The following is a 25502-nucleotide window of genomic DNA, read 5'->3' as shown; positions in this document are numbered from 1 at the left end:
GGAGACCAAGATTGCGAAGGGACTGGTTTAATTTCAGACCATTGTTAGAAAGGCAAAATACTGTGGAAAGCGGAAATCTCATTCTGCTGAAAGGCCACTGGCCTGAAACATTACCTCCGTTTCTCTCTCCACAGAGAGAGAGCCTGACCTGATGAGTACTTGCAGCACTTTCTAATTTTAATCTGTAAATACACTGATCCCCTGTCTGTTATTTATTCATTTTTAAAGATAATCCTTCTCAGGGAGTATATCAAACAAACAAGAGGAGGCCGAGGCCTTTGGAGATTTTTTTTAGAGAGGTAAATATTTCTGGAATTTCATCTATCTTTCTGTAAGCTCTGTTTCCTCATAGTATTGAGGTGCAGTCAATATTGTTTCGGTTGTGTTTTAAAGGAGGGAACAACATATAAATTAGTCACACACCCCCTTAATTGTAAAGCGTCCTGAATGTTAAACTGATACCATTGCAACTCTCGTCCTTTCATCGTTGCTGCCATGAAGTTTCTCCGTGTGGGGCGAAGGGTTTTTGACACAGGATGGGAAATGGTGAATCGACACTGGCCCAGCTGACTTCTACTGGTGTTTGCACTTTCCAAAAGTAAGTCTCCCTGTTATTTGCCGCGTGGTGTGGAACCAAATTGGTGCAGGAGTCGGTGGTGAATCTCAGCTCGGATAGGAGGCCTCTTCATTTTGTGGGTTGTGTGAGGGTTGGTGATGATGAACTTTTTATAAAGAAAGATGGCTGGAGGAGTGAGTTCTTTGGGGATGTGGCCTCCACATTTATTTTACTGATTGAAAAGCTGAACAATTATGGATTTAAATCCCACCAGTTTGGAGCTGGAACCCGATTTCCCTGACCAGACCCTGGCTATAACTTGCCTTCTATTGATTTAAAGGTGGCAGGTTAAGTGTTGCTAGAATCAAGGTGTTTAGAATGATGTAGAGATTCAATAGAGAAACTATTTTAATTGGTTTTGAGGGGGCTGGAATCCAGAATAATCTTAAATCAAAATAGAGCTAGACTGTTTCAGAGTGAAATCAGGAACTAATTTTATTTCTGGAAGGTAGCGGAATGAAGGAATTATCTCCCCATTCTCTCCACCACTCCCTGAATCCTCTTCCCTCTCGGCCTCAACTTCACCCTCTTCCCTACTCTCCTCTTTCTTTCTCCCTATACTCCCCTCCCTCTCCCTTCTCTCCCACTTTCCTCTCTCTTTCCCTCTCTCAACCCCTCCACTCTCCTGTCTTCTCCACCCCCACTCTCTCCCTCCTCACTCTCCTCTCTCACTGTCTCCGCTTGCTCTCCTCTCTGTCTTCCCCACATTCCCCTCCCTCTCTATTCTCCCCCACAATCCTCTCTCTCTTCCCCACTCTACTCTCTTTCCCTCTCTCAGCCCCTTCTCTGTCCCCCCTTCTCCCTCCCCCATCCTCTCCCTCCTCATGCCCCTGTCTATCCTCCGCTCTCTCCCCCACCCTTCTCTCCCCCTCCATCCTCACTCGCCTTTCTCGCCCTCAATCTCTTCTTCCTCTCACTCCTTCCTTCCTCCATTCTCTCCTCTTCTCTCCTCTCACCCCTCACTCACTCTCCTCTTCACCCTATACTCCTCACTCCTTCGCTCTCCTCTTCCCCTCCCTCCATCTCACTCTCCTCCATCCTCCTCCCCACTCCTGCCTCACCCCCTCAGTCTCCTCTCTTCCTACCTCTCCCTCACTCACTCTCCTCTCTTTCTCTCCCTCTCCCCACTCCCTCCGCTCCCTCTACCCTCCTCCGACCCCTCACTCTCCTTTCTTCCAGCCTTCCCTTCACTCACCTCTGTCTTCCCCTCCCCACTCCTTCCTGTTCCCCTTGCTCTCCTCTCTTTTCCACTCTTTCACCCCCCCCCTCACCCCCACTCTCCTTTCTCCACTTGCTTCCCACTTTTCTCTCTTCCCCCTGCCTTTCCCACTCTCACTGCCCCATCCTCACTCTCTTTTACCTCCAACTCTCTTCACCCTTTTGCTCTCTTCTCTCTCCCTGTCTCTCTCAGTCTCTCTCTCGTTCTAGTTGAGATGACAGCCTGGTCAGGTAGCTCTAATTGGCATTAAAAGGCCAGTGTGATCCAGTATCACATCACAAGGGACATTGATCTATCATGATAACCGCGGTCTGTCACTGCCAGTCCCAGTCCTCTTTAACTGCCTCCATCAGCTGTGCTGATTTCAAAAAATATATAGTTTATTCAATTTACAAAAGTGCATTACATGACAGTTCAAAGTTGACATTGCATAACATGTGAAGCAAATCAGTTTCTTTCAATACTGCGCTCTCTTACAATTACAGGTTGTAGTCATGTTAGATATTAGTGTCGACTATACAGCTGATAGGGTTTTAAGTGGTTTCCAGCCCCTCAGTGTACTATGGTGGGAGGGCCTTAGACAGGGACATTTCCCCCAGTGACCCTCTAGGTGGCCTTAGTGCGTCCCTCAGCACGTAGTCCCGGACCTTGGAATGTGCCTAGTCTGCAACACTCGGTCGGGGACGATTATTTGCACTGGAAGGGTGTGCTGCCGACCAGGCAATGAATGTAGGGAATGCTCTCGAGACTAAGCTCGGTCCACGAAAGGAATGTAGGCAGAACCTGTTGCTCCTCATGTTTCATTTAAATACCATCTTGAAGTTGAACTTAGAGACCGGGAGAGATGACTAAACTTTCCATGACGTCAGCAAGCTGCCATTCAGAAATGAGTAAGAGAAAAATTTGCTCGAACAATACTTCACCAAACAACCAATTAGTGATAGCATTAGTCATGGATTGAAAAATTCGGGAGCTTCCATCTCTCTCTCTCTCTCTCTCTCTCTCTCTGTAGCCTGTCTCTCTTAGGGCAGGATTTTGAGGTTGGCGTGTGGGCACGGTTGGAGGGCACAGGACCGGACAGGAAATGGGCCATCGCCCGCGATCAGCCTCCGACCGCGATTTCACAGCCAATGAACGGCCAGCCTGCGTGAAAGGCGCTCTGAGGTGCTCAGCGCTGCCTGGGTTGGGCCGGGCATGAGGATGGCGAGCGCCGAAATCAGCGTATGGCACGGTTGTTGGGGGAGGGGGGGGGGGGGTGGGGGCGGGGGTCACTCACAGGAAGCTCCCGGAAGGCCGAGAGATGCCTCGTGGAGCTGAAGAGCCCAACTCCAACAAAATGGGTCAAAAATGCCCACGCACCTGAAACAGCCACCTGAACGTACGCAAGATGAAAACTCTGTTTATTTTTAAATTAATATTGGAAAGCTCGCACCCTCCCCACCCCCCCGCCCTCGGATGAGGTTTTCCCCACAAGGGCAATGGCTGCCTGGCCATTGGCCCTGCCCACCGACCCGTAATGTTGGGACGGGCAGTGAAAAACCGCGGTTGATTAATACGTCAATGGCCTGAATGGGCCCCTTAATCGTCATTGGGCACGCTGCTCAGGTGCACCACAATGCTGGGACACTCACCCGACGTCATCACGCGCTATTTCACGCTCGAGCTTGTCGGGCGAAAAATTCTGCCCCTGGCGTTGTAGCCATTAACTCAGGCTTCACAGGTCTTGAGATGAATGAACTAGCGAGACAGAGAGGGAGGGAGACAGAGAGCTCTTCCACACTGTTAATGTCAGCATTCACAGGGTCATTGTTTCCTTAAATTGCGAGCTTTGTGAGGAGGAGCTTGAGATAATCCTTCGCTTGCTTTACAGCCCAGAGGAGCCTGTCTACAAACAGTACCCAAATTTTGGAGTGGGGAGATGAGGAGAATTTTTTTTTAACGCAGCAAGCACTGTCTGAAAGGGCGGTGGAAGCAGATTCAATAGCAACTTCCAAAAGAGGGAATTGGATAAATACTTGAAGGGGAACAATTTGGAAGGCGATGGGGGAAAGAGCAGAGGGGAGAGTGGGACTAATCGGATAGATCTTTCAAAGAGCCAGCACAGACACAATGGGCTGAATGGCCTCCTCTTGTTCTGTGTGACCCTAAGGGCAGTGGTTGTTGCCTTTTTTCTAAGCTCTGCTTCATTTTAAACAGTGAGGTTTGACCGCCTTATTGAATTTAACAGGTCAGGGGACTGATTAATCATATTAACCATCCTCAGTTACAGTGTCCAGGTTCTTGAGTGGTTAATAGAGTGGTGGGGATGGAGGTATGGCTGAAGATTTCTTTATTCCCCAATTAAAAATCTGGTTTCAAGAAAGCAAAGTCTTGTCCCAGATTGGACAGTGGGCGAATTCTTCAAACCCCTCCTTACCCCTTATCATGACCCAGCTGATGGTAAACGCTGAGCTGGTCAAATCCCAGAGGGAAACTTGAAACAACTGTCATAACCCATTTTTGCAATTTGTATGTTTCGAGATGCAGGCTTTGAATTCAGCAGTAATAAGACCACTGAGTCTCAAGGGTCTTTTTTAAAATAAAACTAAATTAAATATTTATTAGTACAAGAAAGATTGTAAGCACATACATATGCCTACAAAATTACTACTATAAACCTACAAAAATCCCCTAATTTATCTGACTCTCCATTAGACCACCAGTAAGGCAACGGTAAAACAAACAGATTTAAGCAGACAGCTGGCAAAGCACACCTTGGAGAGATGCATTCAAAATGAGTTTCTTTCAGCTCTGGGTCCTTGCAGACAGACTTGAGGCACACAGGCTGGAGGCTTTAGATCATTGAATCCATCCTACTTTTACCAGCAGCCTTCTCTTCCTTTATGCACATTTTCCTATTTGAATGCAAATTCTCATTGTCACTAGGTTTTTTTTTAAACTTTTAAGGGCAGAATGGTACGCCCCTGTTTTGGCAGGGACAGGGTCGTAAAATGTGGTGAGGCATTCTAGACCTCATTGGCTTTGGCGGGAACGTAAAATCCCGCTGCCATAAAATTTCACCCTAAATCTACCAACAATAAAACCCTTTTGTAATACCCACTTAACTAGTAAGCTTTTTAAAAAATAAACACATTATTTCTGAACTTCACCTGGTTAGGTGTAATATTTCACCCGCTCTTTTGAATGGTCTATTTAAAAATGCAAATTTCCCCCTTTACACCCCACCTTCTATTTCCCTATGTTTACCTAATTACCATTTCAAACCTACTTCTCTTCTATACATCAAAACCTCTAGACCAGCTGGCTTTAATCCCACTGAACACATGGACATACGTCCAGACAGAGACAGGCGCCACTAACCTCTATTTTATAATAATTTCCAACAACATTACAGACGTTATATCTTCTTGACACCCTCCCCCAACATTTCCCACTTATTTCTCCATCCACCTGTATAAAAATGGAGGCGGAAGGATTTCAGATCCCCAGTGTTTCAAACGAGTCACATGAGCCCTTCCCTCTGCAGGCGTGGAGGCGCCGATCAGGATCGAGGTGGAACAGGCGGAATTTCATTTCATCCCTGACCGCGGCTTCACGCTGACAGTCAGCTTTACGCTGGACCCAATGGACACCATCTATAGCGGCACTTGGAGAAAAATGAACACGTCAGTGGAGATTGCAGAATGCTACCTCAAACCCGAGGACAGTCAGAAAGTTTCAACTCAAGAGCTGCAAGGAACTTGCAGACTGCAAGACTCTAGCATCTCATTCACCCTGAGAAACCCGATTCCTGGTGACGCAGGAACTTACTGTCTCAAACTGGTCTCAGAAGCTGGCAAAATGGAACATGCGCGCTTTACGGCAAAGCTCTATGGTAAGTGATTGATGAGCACACGAAGCTTCTGCTTTTCCACATGTGAGCCAAATTGCTTTTGTGGATTTGTCACGCAAGGCTGTGACAATTCGGAATTCAGTGCATCCAGCCACACGTATTCCATGTGAGGGTTCAGGATTATGAAAGCGCATCGCATCACAGTGACCAGTACTGGGGGCTCCAAGTAGATAAATATTTATGAAGGTGCAGGTGTGTGGAAGCTTGTTGTGTCTGTTTGTCTTTTCCCCCAGTTGCATAAGAGATAGGAGCATGAGTAGGCCATTTGATTCTTCCAGCCTAATCCGCCATTCAATAAGATCATGGCTGACCTGATTGTGGCCTCAACTCCACTTTCCTGCCCCTCTCCCATAACCCCTGATTCCCTTGTCAACCAAAAACCTGTCCAACTCAGCCTTGAATATATTCAATGGCCCAACCTCCACTACTCCCTGGAGAAGAGAATTCCACAGACTAACAACCTTCTGAGGGAAGAAATTCCTCTTCATCACCATCTTCAATGGGAGACCCCTTATTCTGAAACTGCGCCCCCTAGTTTGAGGCTCCCACACGAGGGGGAAACACTCTCTCAGCATCCACCCTGTCAAGTCCCCCTCAGAACCTGATAGGTTTCAATAAGATCACCCCTCATTCTTCTCAACTCCAATGAGTACAGGCCCAACCTGCTCAACCTTTCCTCATTAGACAAACCCCTTTGCCCCAGGAAAATCAGCTGATTGAACCTTCCCTGAACTGCTTCCAATGTAAATAGGAAGACCAAAACTGCACACGGTACTCAGGGTGCGGCCTCACCATCCCACTAGCGATAAAGACTAACATTTCACTGGCCTCCTTTATCACTTTCTGCACCTGTGTTTTGTGATTCATGCATGAGGACACCCAGATCCCACTGTGCCCCTCTGCAGCCTCTCCATATTCTCCCCATTCCCTCTGCCTGTGCACTGGTTTCATCTGGCCTCTTACTGCCTGTAAGATTCAGCCTGTGCTGGACTATTCTTTTCTCACACAAAAAGAATCTGTGGAACGTGTTGTCTGTGGCTCAGGACTGACAGAATTTGAACACCACCTATCTCCAATCTAGAGCTGCTATTTTGCTACATTCAGGTTCAACACCACCTCGCACTTCGTCTCTCTACATGTTTCTTATTTGTCGATGGGATGTAGACAATGCTGGCAAGGCCAGCATTTATTGCCCATCCCTATTTGCCCTTGCGAGGCCATTTCAGAGGGAATTTAAGAGTCAATCACCTTACTGTGGGTCTGGACTAGGTAAGGTGGGCAGGTTTCCTTCCCTGAAGAGCATTGGTGAACCAGGTGGGTTTTTACAACAATCGACAATGGTTTTGTGATCATCATTAGGCTTTTAATTCAAGATTTTTTTATTGGATTCAAGTTTCACCTGCCATGGTGGGATTTGTATCCATGTCCCCAGCCTCTGGCTTGCTGGTCCAGTGATAATGTGACTGCGCCAACACTTCCCTGTAGATATATTATTTATTTATTTATTCATTCATTCACAGGATGTGGGCTTTGCTGGTTGGGACAGCATTTATTGCCCATCCCTAGTTGCCCTTGAGATGATGATGGTAAGCTGCCTTCTTGAACCGCTGCAGTCCATGCGGTGTAGGTATGCCCACAGTGCTGTTAGGGAGGGAGTTCCAGGATTTTTGACCCAGCAACAGTGAAGGAGCGGTAATATATTTCTAAGTCAGGGTGGTGAGTGGCTTGGAGGGGAACTTCCAGGTGGTGGTGTTCCCATCTATCTGCTGCCCGTATCCTTCTAGATGGTAGTGGTCATGGGTTTGGAAGGTGCTGTCTAAAGAGCCTTGGTGAATTCCTGCAGTGCATCTTGTAGATGGTACACACTGCTAACACTGTGCAAAGGTGGTGGAGGGAGTGAATGTTTGTGGATGTGGGGTCCTGGGCGGTGTCAAGCGTCTTGAGTGTTATGGGAGCTGCATTCATCCGGGCAAGTGGGGAGTATTCTATCACACTCCTGACTTGTGCTTTGTAGATGGTGAACAGGCTTTGGGGAGTCAGGAGGTGAGTTACTCACCACAGGATTCCCAGCCTCTGACCTGCTCTTGTAGTCACAGTATTTATATACACCACGTGGACTGCAGCGGTTCAAGAAGGCAGCTTACCATCACCATCTCAGGGGCAACTAGGGATGGGCAATAAATGCTGGTCCAACCAGCGAAGCCCACATCACGTGAATGAACTGGCTAATCCAGTTCAGTTCCTGGTCAATGGTAACCCCCAGGATGTTGATAGTGGATGTTAATATATATAGCATGTGTACCATTCACACCAAGAAGCCCTTTGGGATTCCTATATTTATGGGAAGAGGTACAAAGTGGGGCAGGGGAATGGTGGGGAAGGAACAGGATTTCTAGTGTTTTTAACTTGTGCATTCAGGCAAAATCAGGAGTTATACTCCAGCTCCTGCAATGTTGAAGTATCACCTGACACTGGGCATCTGCTTGCCAATTTAAAACATCAACCTGCATTTATATCACACCTTTCATGCAATGAACAACCCAAGGTGTTTTCTTGTACGAGTGGCAGGTCTGGGCCATTCCTCGCTCCTGCGCTGTGACCATCACCCAAGCAATTGTCCGCTTTACATGGCCATTGAAGATGGGTGGTGTCTGCCTCAAGTGGGGAAAACGTGTCCCGCATCCCCCTCACCCCAATGGTCACCTTTGCGTGTGTCTGCGGCAAACTGTGTGTGGGCCCTCATTACACAAACACCGAATGTCACTACGTTCCACCTCAGAATGGGTTGTGGCTATGTTACCAACAATCACTCCATTTAGTTGCCGCACCTCCTAAGCCTCAAGAAAACATTTACGCAGAAGAAATACCTTTGATCACAAGTCCATTAGGCAGTGGTTAGCATGTAAACTCGAAGCCCTACGGGAAAAAGAGAGGGTAGATCCTGTCAGATGGCTCCCCAAGCTGACTGTCAAAGTCATTTGGCAGAGTGCCTCATCGCCAGACAAGAACCAAGATGTAGCTTGGCTGTGGTGAGAAAGGCCCTCCCAGTCAACTCCTTCATACACGCCAGGAGTCTCACCCCCTCTGCAAGTTGCCCTTGAGGTGGCTGTGGTGGGGAAGAGACCATTGTTCACCTCCTTGTGGATTGTGCCTTTGCAAAGAAGGTCTGGAGAAAGAGATGCAGTGGTTTCTGTCGAGGTTCATCCCGAGCAGTTCTGTGACACAGGACTCTGTGCTCTACGGGCTGTTCCCAGGGACACACACCGAGACAAACATCAACTGCAGCTGGAGGATCATCAACTCGGTGAAAGGCGCTCTTTGGTTTGCCGAAGACTTGCTGGTCTTCCAGTGCAAAGAGTTGTCCCTGACCGAGTATTGCAGACTGGCACATTCCAAGGTCCAGGGCTACGTGCTGAGGGACACTTAACATAACTTCACTTTTCAATTTTACCCTTCCAGGGATGGACTCTCACCTTACTTTGTTAAACTGTCTCACTACTTCTCGTGATCTGTTCCTGCATTTCCTCAATTTCTTTTCTCCTCGAACCCATTTCAATTTGTATTTTCCAAGCAATATGGGTTCTTTAAGTTCTGCTTATTAAGCAGAGATAGGCAGAGAAGTTTAGGGATTGAATTCCAGAGCTTTGGGCCCAGGCAGCTGAAGGCAGGGCCATCTACGTTGTGCCTGGTTTGGAACCCCGATGACCCTTATTTCTCAGTGTGTTCACTGAGAATTATGGATCAATATTTTTTGATGCATTGGTAATTAATTAAGGCTTCTTGTTATTTACAGAATCTGTTTCAACACCCAGTATCAACTTGAACACGGGCGAAATCAAAGTAGGCGCTAATCTTACATTAATATGTAAGATTGAAAATGGAACAGATCCACAGTTTAACTGGCAAATGGTCAGCAGACCATTGGGCAACAATACGAAACATTCAATATCAGAAAATGGCACGATTCTGACCATAACTGCAATTACTCCTTCTGACTGTGGGTCTTATAAGTGTCTCGTCAAGAATGAGATAAGTCAGCAGGAGAAGCACTTTAATCTGTCCAGTAAGTATTAAATGAATAAAATAAAACCTGCAGATGAAGGATATTTGAATATAACGTTGCTCTTTGAAGAAACTCTTTATTGACTAAGTACTAAACATGTTCAGCCTGCAAGCACTTCCATTCTATGTTTCTGCAGATGCATTATTTATTATGGGAACTACCTATGTCAACAGGGCAATGATGTCCTTCTTCTAGTGAGGGGATGGCTAGGAGTGGGGGTGCTATAGTGCCTCAGCTATCTGCCTGCATGCCAATTTCTTACCTCCAGTACCCTTCAGGCTGCAGAGGAACATTCTTTTCCACACATTTCTGACATCTGCACTGCTTTACTTTTGTACTGTTACAGATGGGCACTGTCCGGTTGAGTTACACCCTGCCCCCTAACTGTACTGTTCCTCTGAGAGATCTGCGTCCCTTCCTCTTTGGCTTCACGCTCATTTCTGATTTCCATCGCTCCACCATTGATATTCGGCCATTCAGCTACCTGGGCCCTAAGCCCTGGAATCTCTCCCTAAGCCTCTCCATCTCTCTCCCCTCCTTTAAGACACTCCTTAAAGCTTATCTCCGTGACCAACCTTTCGGTTGCCAGTTCTAATATCTCCTGATTTGGCTCTGCGTCAAATTTTGCTTTCTACGCCTTGGGATGCTGTGTTACATTAAAGGTACTTCATAAATGGATATGTAGCATAGTGGTAATATTGCTAGACTAATAATTCAGAGATCCAGGCTAATGCTCTGGGGATATGGGTCCAAACTCCACCATGGCAACTGGTGGAATTTGAATTCAGTCAATAAATCTGGAAGTGAAAGCTATTCTCAGTAACGGTGACCATGAAGCTTTCAAAAAACCCAACTGGTTCACTAATGTCCTTTCAGGAAGGAAATCTGCCAACCTTACCTCGTCTGGCCGACATGATACACCAAGCCCACAGCAACTTGGTTGACTCTTAACTGCCCCTCTGAAATGGCTTCATAACCACTCAGCTCAAGGGCAATTAGGGATGGGCAACAAATGCTGGCCTTGCCAGCGACACCCACATCCCATGAAAGAATAAGGAACAAGAAAAAACGTATTTTGGGCCTGGAGTACATCATCTGGGAGAGACTCAAATATAAGGTTGAACATGGGCAGTTCAAAGCAGCAAAGAATGGCGGGGTAATGGATCAAGAACAGAGTGGAAATAATTGTTTTCCTTTGTTAAAGATGACTTTTGTTCCAAAAGTATACTTTATTCATAAAATTTATAAAAGTACATTATGTGACCGTTCAAAGTCGACATTTCATAAGGTGCAAGCCAAATAAATTTCTGGTAATGCTGTATGTTACTCACCGCATTTACAATTACGATTCACATTTCCAATATTTATTACATGTCAAACATACGTGGGTGGGTTTTACACGGTTTCCAGCCTCTCATTGTGCTGGGGCTGGAGGCCTAATGGCCCTTCCCCATTGGGCCTTTGCGGCGGCTGCCCCAAGCTATAGTGCATCCCTCAGCATGTAGTCCTGGGCCTTGGAATGTGCCAGTCTGCAACACTCTGTCGGAGACAACTCTTTGCACTGGAATACCAAGAAGTTTTGGGCAGACCAAAGAGACTCTTTCAATGAGATGATGGTCCTCCGGCAGCAGTTGATGTGCGTGCCAGAGTTATGTCCCAGTGTCGATCACCTGAGCCATTTCCTTATGCCTGGAGTTTGAAAATGGAACATGCTCGCAGGGACACAATGTACAAATCCTTAGACAAAAGGGGAAGGAACATATCCAATGCCGCCCTCATTCTGATAGCCACCCTTGTGTGCGGCTACATTGAATTGTGTGTAGACCTATTGTATGCAAACTCCATTTTCAGGATGGTGGTGGACTATGAGAAGAGTCGGTGGGGAACATATCCCCACCGACTCCAGCAGCCCCGTTGCCAGTTCACACTCTGACGAGCATTGATTGGCACAAGGAAGGGCTTCTGCCCTCAGTCAGGAGGAAGTCCAGCCACGGAGAGCTGCTGGCCAACCCGATTGGCTGGCAGCTCTTCAGTTCCTCCAGGCACAGCGCTGCAGTGGCCAGAAGAGGCACTGCAGGGAGCTGCCTGGCACAAAGTTCTGGGGACCGGTGGGCAGGTAAGTGGCAAGGGTCCCAGGGTTGGTGGGGGTGGGGGGTGTAGAGAAGGCCTGAGGGATCGTGAGGTGGGAGGGGGGGGGTGTGATCAGGATCTTGGGGGATAGGCTGGGGCGGGAGGGATGTCCGGAGGGTCACCGGGCCTTAAGGGAAGGGTGCCACCAGTCAGAAGAGGGCTTCCAATGGAGGCTCCCCACTCCTCCTTGCCGCCTGAGGTCTAACTTTATTCATTTATGGGGTTTCGCTGCCTTAGCTGTCATCCACCCACCAACCTAAAAACTGGAGCAAAGGCGGGCTTTCCGTCTGAGGCTCTGGTCACCCCCAGTGCAAAATTGTTCCCAGGTCCAGGCAGGTAGGATCCCAGAAGGAATTCCCTTCACACAATTTCACACTCTCCCCTGCCTCAGAACCCACCGGAGGTGGGGGCATGGTGGGGTTGGGAGGGGGGGAGGTGGTGTGGGGGGGGGGGGGTGGCAGCGGTGGGGGAGCGTAAAGTCCTGGCCCAAGTATAACCACGTGCTGAGGCTCTACCTGTCCCTCGCACTGCAAAGGATGGGTCCGGCCACGATCCTTGGCATCATATGGGAAGATACAACATCTCTGAACAAATTCTAAGAGAAAAAAATCATGAGGTAAAAGCCAAGTGCTGCAGATGCTGTACAGAAATTGCTGGGAAAACACAGCAAATGTGGAGAGGGAAACAGAGTTAACGGTTCGAGTCCGTATCACCCTTCTTCAGAGCTAAAGGGAAGTAGCAACGTTATGGAGGGGCAAAATAGAAGGTCAGGGAGAGGTGGGGGCTCAGGAGAGGACAAAGGGAGTGTTAATGGTGATGTTAAAGACTAAAGAAGGTGCTGATAGTGGCGTAAAAGTAAGATAGGAGTATGTGTTAATAGTGATGCCCACACCCCGAGAAAGGATTTTAATAAAAAACATCATGGCTGACCTTATTGTGGCCTTAATCTGCTCCCCATATCTTGTGATCCCCTGAGAGACCAAAACCTGCCTGCCTCAGCCTTCAAATGTATTCAATGATAGAGCATACATAACCCTCTGGGATCGATCATTCTAAAGATTCACAAACCTTTGAGTGAAGAGATTCTCAGGCCTAAATGATTGTCCACTTGCCCTGAGACTGTGCCCTGGCCTTCTAGACTCCCCAGCCAGGGGAAACAATCTCTCAGTCTCTATCCTGTCAAGCTCCTTCGGAATCCGTGTGCTTCAATGAGATCACTTCTCATTTTTCTTGGTGTCTCCCTCCCTGATAATAATTGACAGCTTTTTTCCCCGAAAATATGCTTTATTCGTAAGATCTGTTAAAAGGCTGATGATGATCATGAAACCATTGCTGATTGTTATAAAAACCCATCTGGTTCACTAATGTCCTCTAGAGCAGGAAATCTGCTGACCTTACCTGGTCTGGCCTATGTGTGACTCCAGACCCACAGCAATGTGTGGTTGACTCTTAAATGCCCTCTGAATCAAGGGCAATTAGGGATGGGCAATAAATGTTGGCCTAGCCAGTGAAGCCCACACCCCATGAATAAATTAAAAAAAAACATTGCCTAAAGTGCAAAGCAGATCAGTTTGCTTCAATATGTGGCACCCTGAATTGCCTCAGAACAATTACAGGTTATATTTACTGTATTCATTTCATGCCAAGCAAACAGCCCATGGGGTTTTACTCAGTTTCCACCCCGTTGGTATGTTATAGTGGGTGGGCCTTAGAGAGTGAGCTTTTCCCACAGCGGTTCCAAGATTTAGTGCTCATGCAAGTAGTCCTGGGTCTTTCGATGTGTCAGCCTGCAAAAAAAACCACTGCATCTGTCTCCAGATCTGCTTTGCAAAGGCACAATCCACAAGGAGGTGGACAATGGTCTCTTCCCCACCACAGCCACCTCGAGGGCAGCGTGCAGAGGGGGTGAGACTCCTGGCGTGTAGGAAGAGTCTGACCAGGCAGGCCTTTCTCACCAGAAGCCAAACTAGGCCTTGGTGCTTGCTTGGAAGTTCTGAGGATTACGCATCCTGTCAAATGACTTTGACAATAAATGACAACATTATTGAAAATGTGGCTTGGTTTGCGTTTGCTTAGTTACCCTGATCATTTAAAAGCAATTAGCAACTTCCCATCTCCTCCATAGGTGACGATTACCAATGGTGTCAGAAAGAGAGAAATTATGTGGCCACTTACGTGCTTGTTTTGCTGTTTATTGTGAGTGTTTCTGCTTTGATTATGGTAAGTATCCGTAACACATAATGCGAAACAGAATTTAACTGGATACAGCTGCACTTAAATTCATTTTCATGCGGTTTACATTTACTGTGTTTACTTTAGTAGGAATTTGAAGGACTAGAATTCAATGAGGAGAAAAATAAAATATTTTAATCTTAAGAAAAAAAACAACAGCCATCAGCTTCAACCTCTGATATTTGCTTATAAATGTTTAACACGGTAACATAGTTATAGCGTTGTGAGGCTCGTGTCTAAGGGGCTGAATTAGTGAGCAGTCAGACATGAGTTTGAATCCCACCACAGCAGTTGGGGAATTTAAGTTCAATTAATTAATAAATCTGGAATTAAAAGCTAGGCTCAGTAATGCTGATTGTGAAACTTATTGGATTGTTGTAAAGAAAACCCATCTGGTTCGCTAATGTCCTTCAGGGAAGGAAATCTGCTGCCCTCACCTGGTCTGGTCTACATGTGACTCCAGATCCACAGCAATGTGGTTGACTCCTAACCGTCCACTGAAAGGGCTGAGCGAGACACTCAGTTTAAAGGCGGGCAATAAATGCCGGTCTTGTAATGTTTACATCCCAAGAATGAATATGAAACTGGAATATGTTTATGCGACATTCCCCTGCCCCGTAACTTGAATTTGAGTGACATTCCAGAGGTAGCCAGCCTTTCCTAGCTCCAAAGCCAGAGGTGTAAGCTTCATGTTGATAAATGAGCTGATTATAGTTTATCAGGGCCCTGAATCAGGTTCCTGTTTTCCGAAAGTGACGTGCTAAACAACAGGAAACAAAGGGACGTGTGCTGCAGAGGCTTGTAAGTATTTTGTGGAAATTCTCTAATTCGTTGACTGATTAGAATAGGCGTGTAATAGTTAGGATTACAGGCCTCCTAAAGGACCCTAGTCTAACTATGACTTCATTGGTGGGACAGAGCCTCCTGTTGGCAAAATCTGCACATCCAAGACTCAATTTCGTCCTGAACTCGCTCGCTCACCCTGCTACTATTTGCTCTGTCTTGTACTTCACTTTGCATACGTGACATTTGAATCAGCAGAGTATCAACAGGGAACAGGGTGGAAACATGCCCCTGAGCGTTTTGGAGTTTCCACGTTGCAATTGACAATGACAGAAAATTAGGGGATGACCTTGCAGCAACACATGGGAGGAAGAGACAGACATTGGCTGTCGCGAGGTGACGTTAAAGGGGTTAGAGGCTTCCCAGAGAGTGGCTACTTTAGGCTTCTGATCTCAGTGAGGAAGTTTAGGAAGACAGAGTGTGGACATGGACCATTGCGGTCACTGTGTCTGGCTGGCCTGGCTGTTGAGTTATATGTTTCAAAACCCGTTATTTAAACAGAAATGTTCGCATGCCAAATTCACAGGAATATCCTGATTGCTTTAAATATTGAACCATAGAAATTTGCAGCATAGCAGAAGGCCATTGAGTCCATCACATCTGCACCATGGAGCCTAATCCCACACTCCAGCTCCTGGCCTGTAGCCTTGTACTGCAAGTGCACGTCTAAGAATTTTGGTTATATATCTCAGTCTCCTCTGTTCCAAAGAAAACAAACCCTATCCAAACTGTCCTCATAACAAAAATTCCCCAGCATAAGGCAATATCCTCGTGAATCTCCTCCGTTACCTTTCGAGTGCGCTCGTGTCCTTTGTATCATGCAGTGACCAGAACTGTCTGCAGTGCTCCGGCTGATAAGTACGTAAGTACAGAAGAGCCAGGAGCAGGAGTGGGGCAATTCAGCCCCTCGAGCCTGCCCAGTCATTCAATACGATCATGGCTGATCTCATTTCGCCCTCAACTCCAATTTCCTGCCCTCTCCCCATAACCTTTCAACCCGTTACTAATTAAAAACCTGTCTATCTCCTCCTTAAATGTATTCAGTGATGGTTTTATACAGTTCCAGCACAACCTCCCAGCTCTTGTATTCTATGCTTCAGGTAATAAAGACGAGTATGCCAATTGCATTCTTAATCACTTTGTCTTTCTGTCCAAATATCTTCAGGTATCTATGGACATGCACCTCAATGTCCCCCTGTTCCTCTGTACTTCTCCGTATTTGACCATTTATTGTGTATTTCCTTACCTTGTGAGCCTTGAGTCCAACAGTTAGAATTTACACCTCTCATAAATGATCAAACCAGTTAGAAATTGACTTCCCTTGGCACCTACCGCCCTCTGTTATGGATGACCACACTCAGCGGCTTCTTCTTTTTAATCCTGAACCGTCCCCCATTTGCTCTCCCTTGTCCCCCCCATTTCTGAATGTGATATTTTAATCAGCAGGATATCAACAGGGAACGGGATGAAAATGGGGGTGGTGAAAAACCCCCTTGAATCTCCTCTAAACCGCCTACCTTTTATGCTAAACCTATAAAGTAGGCATCTCTACATAATCTGAGAGGTTATAAATTGAGAGCAATAAGTATTTTGTAGCTTTCACATTGCACTCGACAATGGCAGCAGATAAAGGGGTTTCCCTACAGTAACCCATGGAGGTGGGAGGGAGGGAGAGACAATTATTGTTGAGGTGACGCTGAATGACTTAAGAGTTCACAGAGAGTGGATTCCATTGGCTTCCTTTCGCAATGAGGAAGTTTAAGAAGACAGAGTGAGGATGAGGACCATTGTAGACTCTGCATCTCGCTGACCTGCCTGCAGTTTATTCATCTGTTAAGTTGCATGTTTCCCATTCCAGGGTTTAAACAGAAATTTTCACATGCCAAATTTGCAGGAATACATTGTTTTCTTTAAATGTCGAACCATAGAACTTTACAGCTTATCAGGAGGCCATTCAGCCCATCCTGTCTTCACCGGCGGACAAGTGCTTTCGCACTTTCCATAGCCTTGTGGGTTACAGCACTTCAGGTGAATATCCAAGCAACTTTTGAACGTTATGTGCGTTTCTGCCACTTTCAGACAGTGGCATCCAGACCCCGCACTGTTCGCAATCCTCTCAAATCCCCTCGAAACCACCTACCTCTTAGCATCAGTCTATGCCTCCTCATTATGAAAAATTCAATCTAGACCCCTTATAATTTTGTGCACTCCAATTAGGTGCCCCCCCCCCCCCTCCCTCAGCCTCCACTGTCCTAAAGTAAACAACCCCGCCCCCGCCCCCATCCAACCTTTCTTCGGAATGAAAATTCTGCAGCACAGTGAGAACCCTCAGAAATCTCCTCTGTTCCCTCTCTAGTGCAGTCACAAGAACTGCATGCAATACTCCAGCTGCGGCCAATCCATTGTTTTTTTTACAGGTCTAGCGTAAGCTCCCGGCTCTTATGGTCAATGCCTCCTGAACTCGCTCGCCCTCCTGCAACTTACCCACTCTTGTCCTCCCCTTTCTGACTGTGATATTTTGATCCACAGGTTAGGATGTGCAGAGGGAATAACAACGTGACTCAGGGAGCTGTAAGTATTTTGTAGCTTTCACATTGCAATGGACAATGGCAGCAGATAAAAGGGTTTCCCTACAGAAACCCATGGAGGTGGGAGGGAAGGAGAGACACGTGAGGTGACGACAAATAGTTTAGAGATTTCCCAGAGGGCGGATCCCATTGACCTCCCCTCTCCTGTGTCTGGCTGGCCTGCCGACAATTTATTCAAATACATTTACTTGATTGAGACGTAGGTATCTATGTCACTCGTTTTAACATACATTTATGCATTGCGAATTTGCAGGAATATATTGACTGGATTAAATAAAAAGCCATGGAAATTTACAGCAAAGAAAGAAGCCATTCAGCCCATCCTCTCTGTACACGACACCAATTGGACATCCGGCCTTGTTGCACTTTCCAGCTCGTCATCTGTATACTTGTAGATTACAACATTTCAAGTGCATATCCAAATTCTTTTAAAATATTACATGTTTTTTTTGCTTCTACCATATTTTAGTCAGTCAGTTTTAGATCTCCAGCACCCTCTGGGTGAATATAATTGCCTTGAAAACTGCTATAAATCACAAGCACTTAGTCTAAATGTAACCCCTGGTTATGGACCCAGCACTACAATTAAATTCTCCACAGCCTCCCTTATACCAAGGAAAACAATCCTAGCTCCTCCTCTCTTTCCTCTTAATGAAAATTCTCCAGTTCCTGACAGCATCATTGTAAATCTCCTCTGTACCTTCCCGAGTGCAACCACATCCTTCCTATAGGGCACTGACCAGAAGAGTGTGCAGAACTCCAACTGTGGCCTAACCAGCGTTTCATACAGTCATACGGATATAACAGAAGAAACAGGAGCAGGAGTAGGCCATTCAGCCCCTCAAACCTGCCCTGCCAATCAATAACATCACGGCTGATCTGAAGTGGCCTTAACTCAAGTGTCCAGACTGCCCCTCCCCCTCTGTCAATCAGAAATCTGAACCAACTCCAGCGTAACCTCTTGGCTCTTATGTCCTATACCTTGGTTAATAAAGGCAGGCATCCCATGTGCCTTCTTGACTGCCTTATCTACTTGTCCAGCCACCTTCAGGGATCTGTGGACATGCGCTCCAATTTCCCTCTGCTCCTCTACACTTATCGGTATCCTCCCAATGTTTGTGTATTCACTTGCCTTGTTGGCCTTTTTATAACAGTTAGAATGTTTAATTCTCATAAGTGATATAACCAGTTAGAAATTGTGACTCCCTCTGTTGGGGATATCTGCACTCAGTAACATTTTAACGTTGGCCCTGAGCTCAATTATCCATGCTCCCACTATTTGCTTCCTCCCTTTCTCAATGTCATATTTTAATCAACAGGGTAACAACGAGCAACAGGGTGGAAACGAGTCACAAAGCGCTGTAAGTATTTTGGAGAATTTTCACCGCAATAGACAATAACAGCAGGTAAGGGGTGTTGCTGCAGTAACCCATGGAGGTGGGAGGAAGAGGGAGACACATTTAGTGTGGCGACATGATGATAAGCATCTTAGAGATTTCCCAGAGAGTGGATCCTTTTAGCTTCATTTCTCAATGAGGAAGTTTAGAAATACCGAGTGAGGGTGAGGACTATAGAGGCAGACGTAGATAGATCCTTGATGAACAAGAAAGCAAAGGCTGGCAGAGGCAGTATAGCGGCATTGAGGTCATAATCAGGTAAGCCATGTTCGTATTGAATGGTGGAGCAAACTTAAGGGGCCAAATGGCCTACTCCAGCTCCTAATTTGTATGATTGTAAAAGCAAAAAACTGCGGATGCTGGAAATCCAAAACAAAAGCAAAAATACCTGGAAAAACTCAGCAGGTCTGGCAGCATCTGTGGAGAGGGACACAGTTAACGTTTCGAGTCCGCATGACTCTTCAACAGAACTAAGGAAAAATAGAAAAGAGGTGAAATATAAGCTGGTTTAAGTGGGGTGGGGGGTGGTTTGGACAAGTAGAGCTGGATAGAGGGCCAGTGACAGGTGGAGATAACCAAAAGATGTCACAGACAAAAGGACAAAGAGGTGTTGAAGATGGTGATATTATCTAAGCAATGTGCTAATTAAGGGTAGAAAGCAGGACGAGCAAGGTACAAATAGCCCTAGTGGGGGTGAGGTGGGGTAAAGGGATCAAAATAGACTAAAAGGTAGAGATAAAACAATGGATGGAAATACATTTAAAAATAATGGAAAAAGGTGGGAAAAGAAAAATCTATATAAGTTACTGGAAGAAACAAAAAGGAGGAGGAAAATTGGAAAGGGTGTAGGGATGGAGGAGAGAGTTCAAGATCTAAAGTTGTTGAACTCAATATTCAGTCCGGAAGGCTGTAAAGTGCCTAGTCGGAAGATGAGGTGCTGTTCCTCCAGTTTGCGTTGAGCTTCACTGGAACAATGTAGCAGGCCAAGGACAGACATGTGGGCATGAGAGCAGGGTGGAGTGTTGAAATGGCAAGCGACATGGAGGTCTGGGTCATGCTTGTGAACAGACCGAAGGTGTTCTGCAAAGCGGTCACCCAGTCTGCATTTGGTCTCTCCAATGTAGAGGAGACCGCATTGGGAGCAACGAATGCAGTAGACCAAATTGAGGGAAGTGCAAGTGAAACGTTGCTTCACTTGAAATGAGTGTTTGGGCCCTTGGACAGTGAGGAGAGCGGAAGTGAAGGGGCAGGTGTTGCATCTTCTGCGGTTGCATGGGAAGGTGCCGTGGGAGGGGGTAGAGGAGTAGGGGGTGATGGAGGAGTGGACCAGGGTGTCACAGAGGGATCGATCCCTATGGAATGCTGCTGGGGGGCGTGAAGGGAACATGTGTTTGGTGGTGGCATCATGCTGAAGTTGGCGGAAATGGCAGAGGATGATCCTTTGAAGCGGAGGCTGGTGGGGTGATAAGTGAGGACAAGGGGGACCCTATCATGTTTCTGGGAAGGAGAAGAAGGCATGAGGACGGATGTGCGGGAGATGGGCCGGACACAGTTGAGGGCCCTGTCAACGACCATGGGTGGAAAACCTCAGTTAAGGAAGAAGGAGGACATGTCAGAGGAACTGTTTTTGAAGGTAGCATCATCAGAACAGATGCGACGGAGGCGAAGGAACTGAGAGAATGGGATGGAGTCCTTACAGGAAGCAGGGTGTGAGGAGCTGTAGTCGAGGTAGCTGTGGGAGTGGGTAGGCTTGTAATGGATATTGGTGGACAGTCTATCACCAGAGATTGAGACAGAGAGGTCAAGGAAGGGAAGGGAAGTGTCAGAGATGGACCATGTGAAAATGATGGAGGGGTGGAAATTGGAAGCAAAATTAATAAATTTTTCCAGGTCCCGACGAGAGCATGAAGCAGCACCGAAGTAATCATCGATGTACTGGAAAGAGTTGTGGGAGGGGGCCAGAGTAGGACTGGAACAAGGAATGTTCCACATACCCCATAAAGAGACAGGCATAGCTGGGGTCCTTGTGGGTACCCATAGACACACCTTTTATTTGGAGGAAGTGAGAGGAGTTTAAGGAGAAATTGTTCAGTGTGAGAACAAGTTCAGCCAGACAGAGGAGAGTAATGGTGGATGGGGATTGTTCGGGCCTCTGTTCGAAGAAGAAGCGGAGAACCCTCAGACCATCCTGGTGGGGGATGGAGGTGTAGAGGGACTGGACATCCATGGTGAAGAGGAGGTGGTTGGGGCCAGGGAACTGGAAATTGTTGATATGATGTAGGGTGTCAGAGGAATCACAGATGTAGGTGGGAAGGGACTGGACAAGGGGAGAGAGAATGGAGTCAAGATAGCAAGAAATGAGTTCCATGAGGCAGGAACAGGCTGACACGATCGGTCTGCCGGGACAGTCCTGTTTGTGGATTTTGGGTAGGAGGTAGAAGTGGGCCATCCGAGGTTGGGAGACTATGAGGCTGGAAGCTGTGGAAGAAGATCTCCTGAGGAGATGAGGTCAGTGACAGTCCTGGAAACAATGGCTTGATGTTCAGTGGTGGGGTCATGGTCCAGGGGGAGGTAGGAGAGGCTGAGTGCCAACTCGCAGACATTTCGGAGCCACTCTACCTAGACCACTCATAGTCCTGAATTTTCCAGCCCCGTCATGGTGGGACCTGCTGCAGGGGATGCAGCAGTGCAGCTGAAAGCCCATTGAGCTTTGGTGGGACCGGACAATCCCCATGGCAGTAAGGGCCGGGAAACCCCACCCATAAATTTAAACACTTCAGTTAGACCTGCCCTCAACTTCCTCTGTTCCAAAGAATGCCATGATACCCAAACTTCCTTCCTAACTGAAATTCTCCAGCCCAGGCAACAACCGTCATAAATCCCCCCCTCTCTCGTACAATCACATGATTTGAAAAGCGCAGTCACCAGAACTGCATGCAGTACTCCAGCTGCTGCCAAAACAGTGTTTTATACGGGTCTAGCGTAACCCCCCAGCTCTTATATTCAATGCCTCCGGTAATAAAGGCAAGTATCCCATGTGTCCCCTTGATCACTTTATCTACCTATCCAGTATCCAGCCACCATCGGGGATCTGGAAACATACACTCCAAGGTCCCCCTGTTCCTCTACACTTCTCAGTATCCGATCGTTTATTGTGCATTCCCTTACCTTGTTAGCCTTGTGTTTCATAACTAGGATTTACATTCCTCCTAACTGATCTAACCAGTTGAAAATTGTAGCTTCCTTGTAGTCGACTGCCCTCTGTTGGGAAATCTACACTCAGCAACTTTTTTAACTTAATCCTGAATTTGCTTATGCAACCAGTGAGACAGTGTCAGCAGTGTGTGTACCATCTACAAGATGCACTGCAGGAATTCACCAAAGTTCCGTACACAGCACCTGCCAAACATACAACCACTACCACCCAGAAGGACAAGGGCAGCAGATAGATGGGAACACCGCCACCTGGAAGTTCCCCTCCAAGCCACACACCATCCTGACTTGGAAATATATCGGCCGTTCCTTCACTGTCGATAGGACAAAACCCTGGAACTCCCTCCCTAACAGCGCTGTGGGCATACCTACACCGCATGGACTGCAGCAGTTCAAGAAGGCAGCTCACCACCACCTTCTCAAGGGGCAACTAAAGATGGGCAATAAATGCTGGCCCAGCCAGCGAAACCCACATCCCATGAATGAATAAAAAAAAATGCGCCTTCCTCTTCTTTGCTCCCTGTTTGGCCTTCTCTTTCTGGATGTAATATTTCAATCAGTTGAATAATGTGTCTCTGGACCCTGTAAGTATTTTAGGAGCCTTCACACTGTAATGGGCAATGGCAGCAGATACAGGGGGTTTCCCTTCAGTAACCCCTGGTGAGGGGGAGAGAGAGAGACGGGAGTTGTAGGCAACTGATCAATAGCTTTGAGATTTCCCAGAGAGTGGATCGTTTCGGCTTCCACTCTCAATGGGAAAGTTTAGGGGGACAGAGCGAGAAGCTGGACCAATTGCGGTCACTGTATCTGTGGCTGTCCTGCCAAGAATTCGCGCCAGCTCATACAGAACCACTTAGAGCATAGGTTTCCTGCATGTGAAACTATTCCGGGCCCATTCCAAAGATGTACATTGATAATTTGCATGTTCATAAACACTAACAATTGTTGTTTGAATTTTCCCACAGATAGACAGTGGCAATGATCAACCCTTGATAGAAATGGAACGTAATGATGGGCAAGTGTCTTCATCATGACTCTAATTCCCAGTTAAGTGCATCGCTAGATGCCCCACACAGAGTAATATAGCAAACTGAACTGCAGTAAGATGTGGGTCAGACTAGGTGGCAATGCCAGGTTCCAACTTCTGAGGCAGATGAATCAGTTGATCCAGTTTTGACGACTTCTGGCAGCGTTCGGGGTCATTTCCTGAAACCAGCGTCCTTAGGCAGCACCTTCCAAACCCATGACCTCTACCATCTAGGACAAGGGCAGCAGACCGATGGGAACACCACCGCCTGGAAGTTCCCCTCCAAGCCACTCACCATCCTGACTTGGAAATATATATCAGCCGTTTCTTCACTGTCGCTGGGTCAAAATCCTGGAACTCCCTCCCTAACAGTACTGTGGGTGTACCTACATCACATGGTCTGCAGCGGTTCAAGATGGCAGCTCAACACCACCTTCTCAAGGGGCAGTTAGGGCTGGGCAATAAATGCTGGCCCAGCCAGCGAAGCCCACATCCCGTGAATGAATATAAAAAATAAATAAATGTTGTATATTAATAGAATAACAAACTATTCTGCCAGCTGGTCCATGACTGGTTAATTCTCCACATGATCTCCCATCACCAGAATTCATCTTACAGGACCTATCCTATCTCTATTCCATTCATGTCATACCTAGCTTCCCCTCATATTCATCTCTCCTATTCATATTAACCAATCCATGTCAATAGCATATAAAAACAAAAAAACTGCGGATGCTGGAAATCCAAAACAAAAACAGAATTACCTGGAAAAACTCAGCAGGACTGGCAGCATCGGCGGAGAAGAAAAGAGTTGACGTTTCGAGTCCTCATGACCCTTCGACAGAACAATTCTGTTTTTGTTTTTTCATGTCAATAGTATGTTCCATATTTTAACCACTCCGTGAGTAAAAAAGTATTCCCTGAATTTCTAGATTTATTGATGACAATATTAAATTGATGGCTGCTAATATTGAGCCCCCCATAACTGAGATAATCTTAGCTGCATTCCATATCAAACCCCTTTAGGATCTTAAAGACACACCCAGAAGAAAAAAACAGTTTGGACCCGTACTCTTATTACCCAATTTTTACTGGTGTTCCATTTTAAGGAAACGAGACCCGTTCAGGCCAGTACTCTTGTTCCCCAGTTTTTGCTGGTGTTCCATTTTAAGGTATACAAGACCAGTTCGGACCAGTACTCTTATTACCCAGTTTTTACTTTTTTGCTTTTATCTTTGTAATAAATTGATACATGGTTCCAGATAATGTTGCAGCTGTAATCTATATCATGATTTGTTTTGTTAAACCCCATTAACTGTAAATTATAAATGTTGGATTCAAGACAAACTATTTTTATATGTCAGTACAAATAAAGGGCAAAGCTTTATTTTAAAATGGATTTCCACACCACACTAGTTATTGTGGCAATATGTTCCAACCTCTATAATCAGGTGTGCTATAATATAAGTGCAGGTAACTGTACTGTGTGAAGGAGATGAGGGCAGGGGTAGGGAGAGTCATGGGGTTGGAAGGGGAGGAGGTAAGAGAAAGGGTAGGGGATAGGAGGCAAAGAGGAGCAGAGGCTGGAGAGGAAAGGAAGCGCTAAGAGGCTGGATCTGAAGGAGTGCACAGATCTCGGAGGGTTATAGGGCTGAAGGAGGTTACAGAAATAAGGAGGGGGTGGTGTGGGGGAGGTTGGGTGCAGGCCAGGGAGAGATTTGAAAGCAAGGATGAGAATGTTAAAACTGCAGCCCCGAGTGGAACAGGCGAGACTCCGGGGCTTTGATTATATAAAATCAAGACGCAGTTTCCTCACAAAGCAATTCCTACCGGGAGACAGTGCAAACTCACCTCTTGCTGTTGCTGGCCCTACCTTGGGAAAATGTTGCTCTTCGGTGATCTCTGCTAGCCAGTGGTTATGGGTTGCAACCTTAGATATTGAATAGTTTATGTGAACTTTCATCCCTGCTGACCAATCAGTAATCAGCACTGGACGGTGTAACTGAGGGAGGCAGATGAGATCCACCATAGTCTATTGAGCCTAGTTACCTCAGATTGGCAATAGTTATTTCTCAAATTAAATCAGAATCATAGAATTATTTCCTTTTTCAAATTGTTAACTTTATTTTCATTAGAAAGCAAGAACTTGTATTTATACAAAAACAGGGATGTCTTGCTAAAACTATACAAGGCACTAGTTAGATCACACCTAGAATACCATGAGCTGTTTTGGTCTCCTTATATAAAGGAAGATATACTGGCATTGGAGGCAGTCCAGAGAA

At 46.5% G+C, this 25502-nt stretch overlaps 1 protein-coding gene across 2 annotated transcripts; it reads left to right on the top strand.

Annotated features, from left to right (window-relative positions):
- The first annotated feature begins 431 nt into the window (after positions 1 to 431).
- LOC121271095 (carcinoembryonic antigen-related cell adhesion molecule 5-like) lies at positions 432 to 23537 on the top strand. Of its 2 annotated transcripts, none has more exons than XM_041176837.1 (7): positions 432 to 598; positions 5362 to 5709; positions 9521 to 9790; positions 14046 to 14140; positions 17525 to 17566; positions 18903 to 18944; positions 23163 to 23537. In XM_041176837.1, the coding sequence occupies exons 2-7, from the start codon at positions 5460 to 5462 to the stop codon at positions 23184 to 23186; spliced, it is 723 nt and encodes a 240-aa protein (XP_041032771.1). In that variant the 5' UTR covers positions 432 to 598; positions 5362 to 5459; the 3' UTR covers positions 23187 to 23537. The 2 variants fall into 2 exon arrangements, with proteins under 2 accessions (XP_041032771.1, XP_041032770.1); XM_041176836.1 differs by having other exon boundaries at positions 23159 to 23537.
- The last annotated feature ends 1965 nt before the right edge of the window (positions 23538 to 25502 follow it).

This window comes from Carcharodon carcharias, chromosome 29 (genome assembly GCF_017639515.1).
Source record: "Carcharodon carcharias isolate sCarCar2 chromosome 29, sCarCar2.pri, whole genome shotgun sequence".
NCBI lineage: Eukaryota > Metazoa > Chordata > Chondrichthyes > Lamniformes > Lamnidae > Carcharodon > Carcharodon carcharias.
The sequence above is the reverse complement of the archived record's forward strand: the minus strand, read 5'-3'. Positions and strand labels throughout refer to the sequence as shown.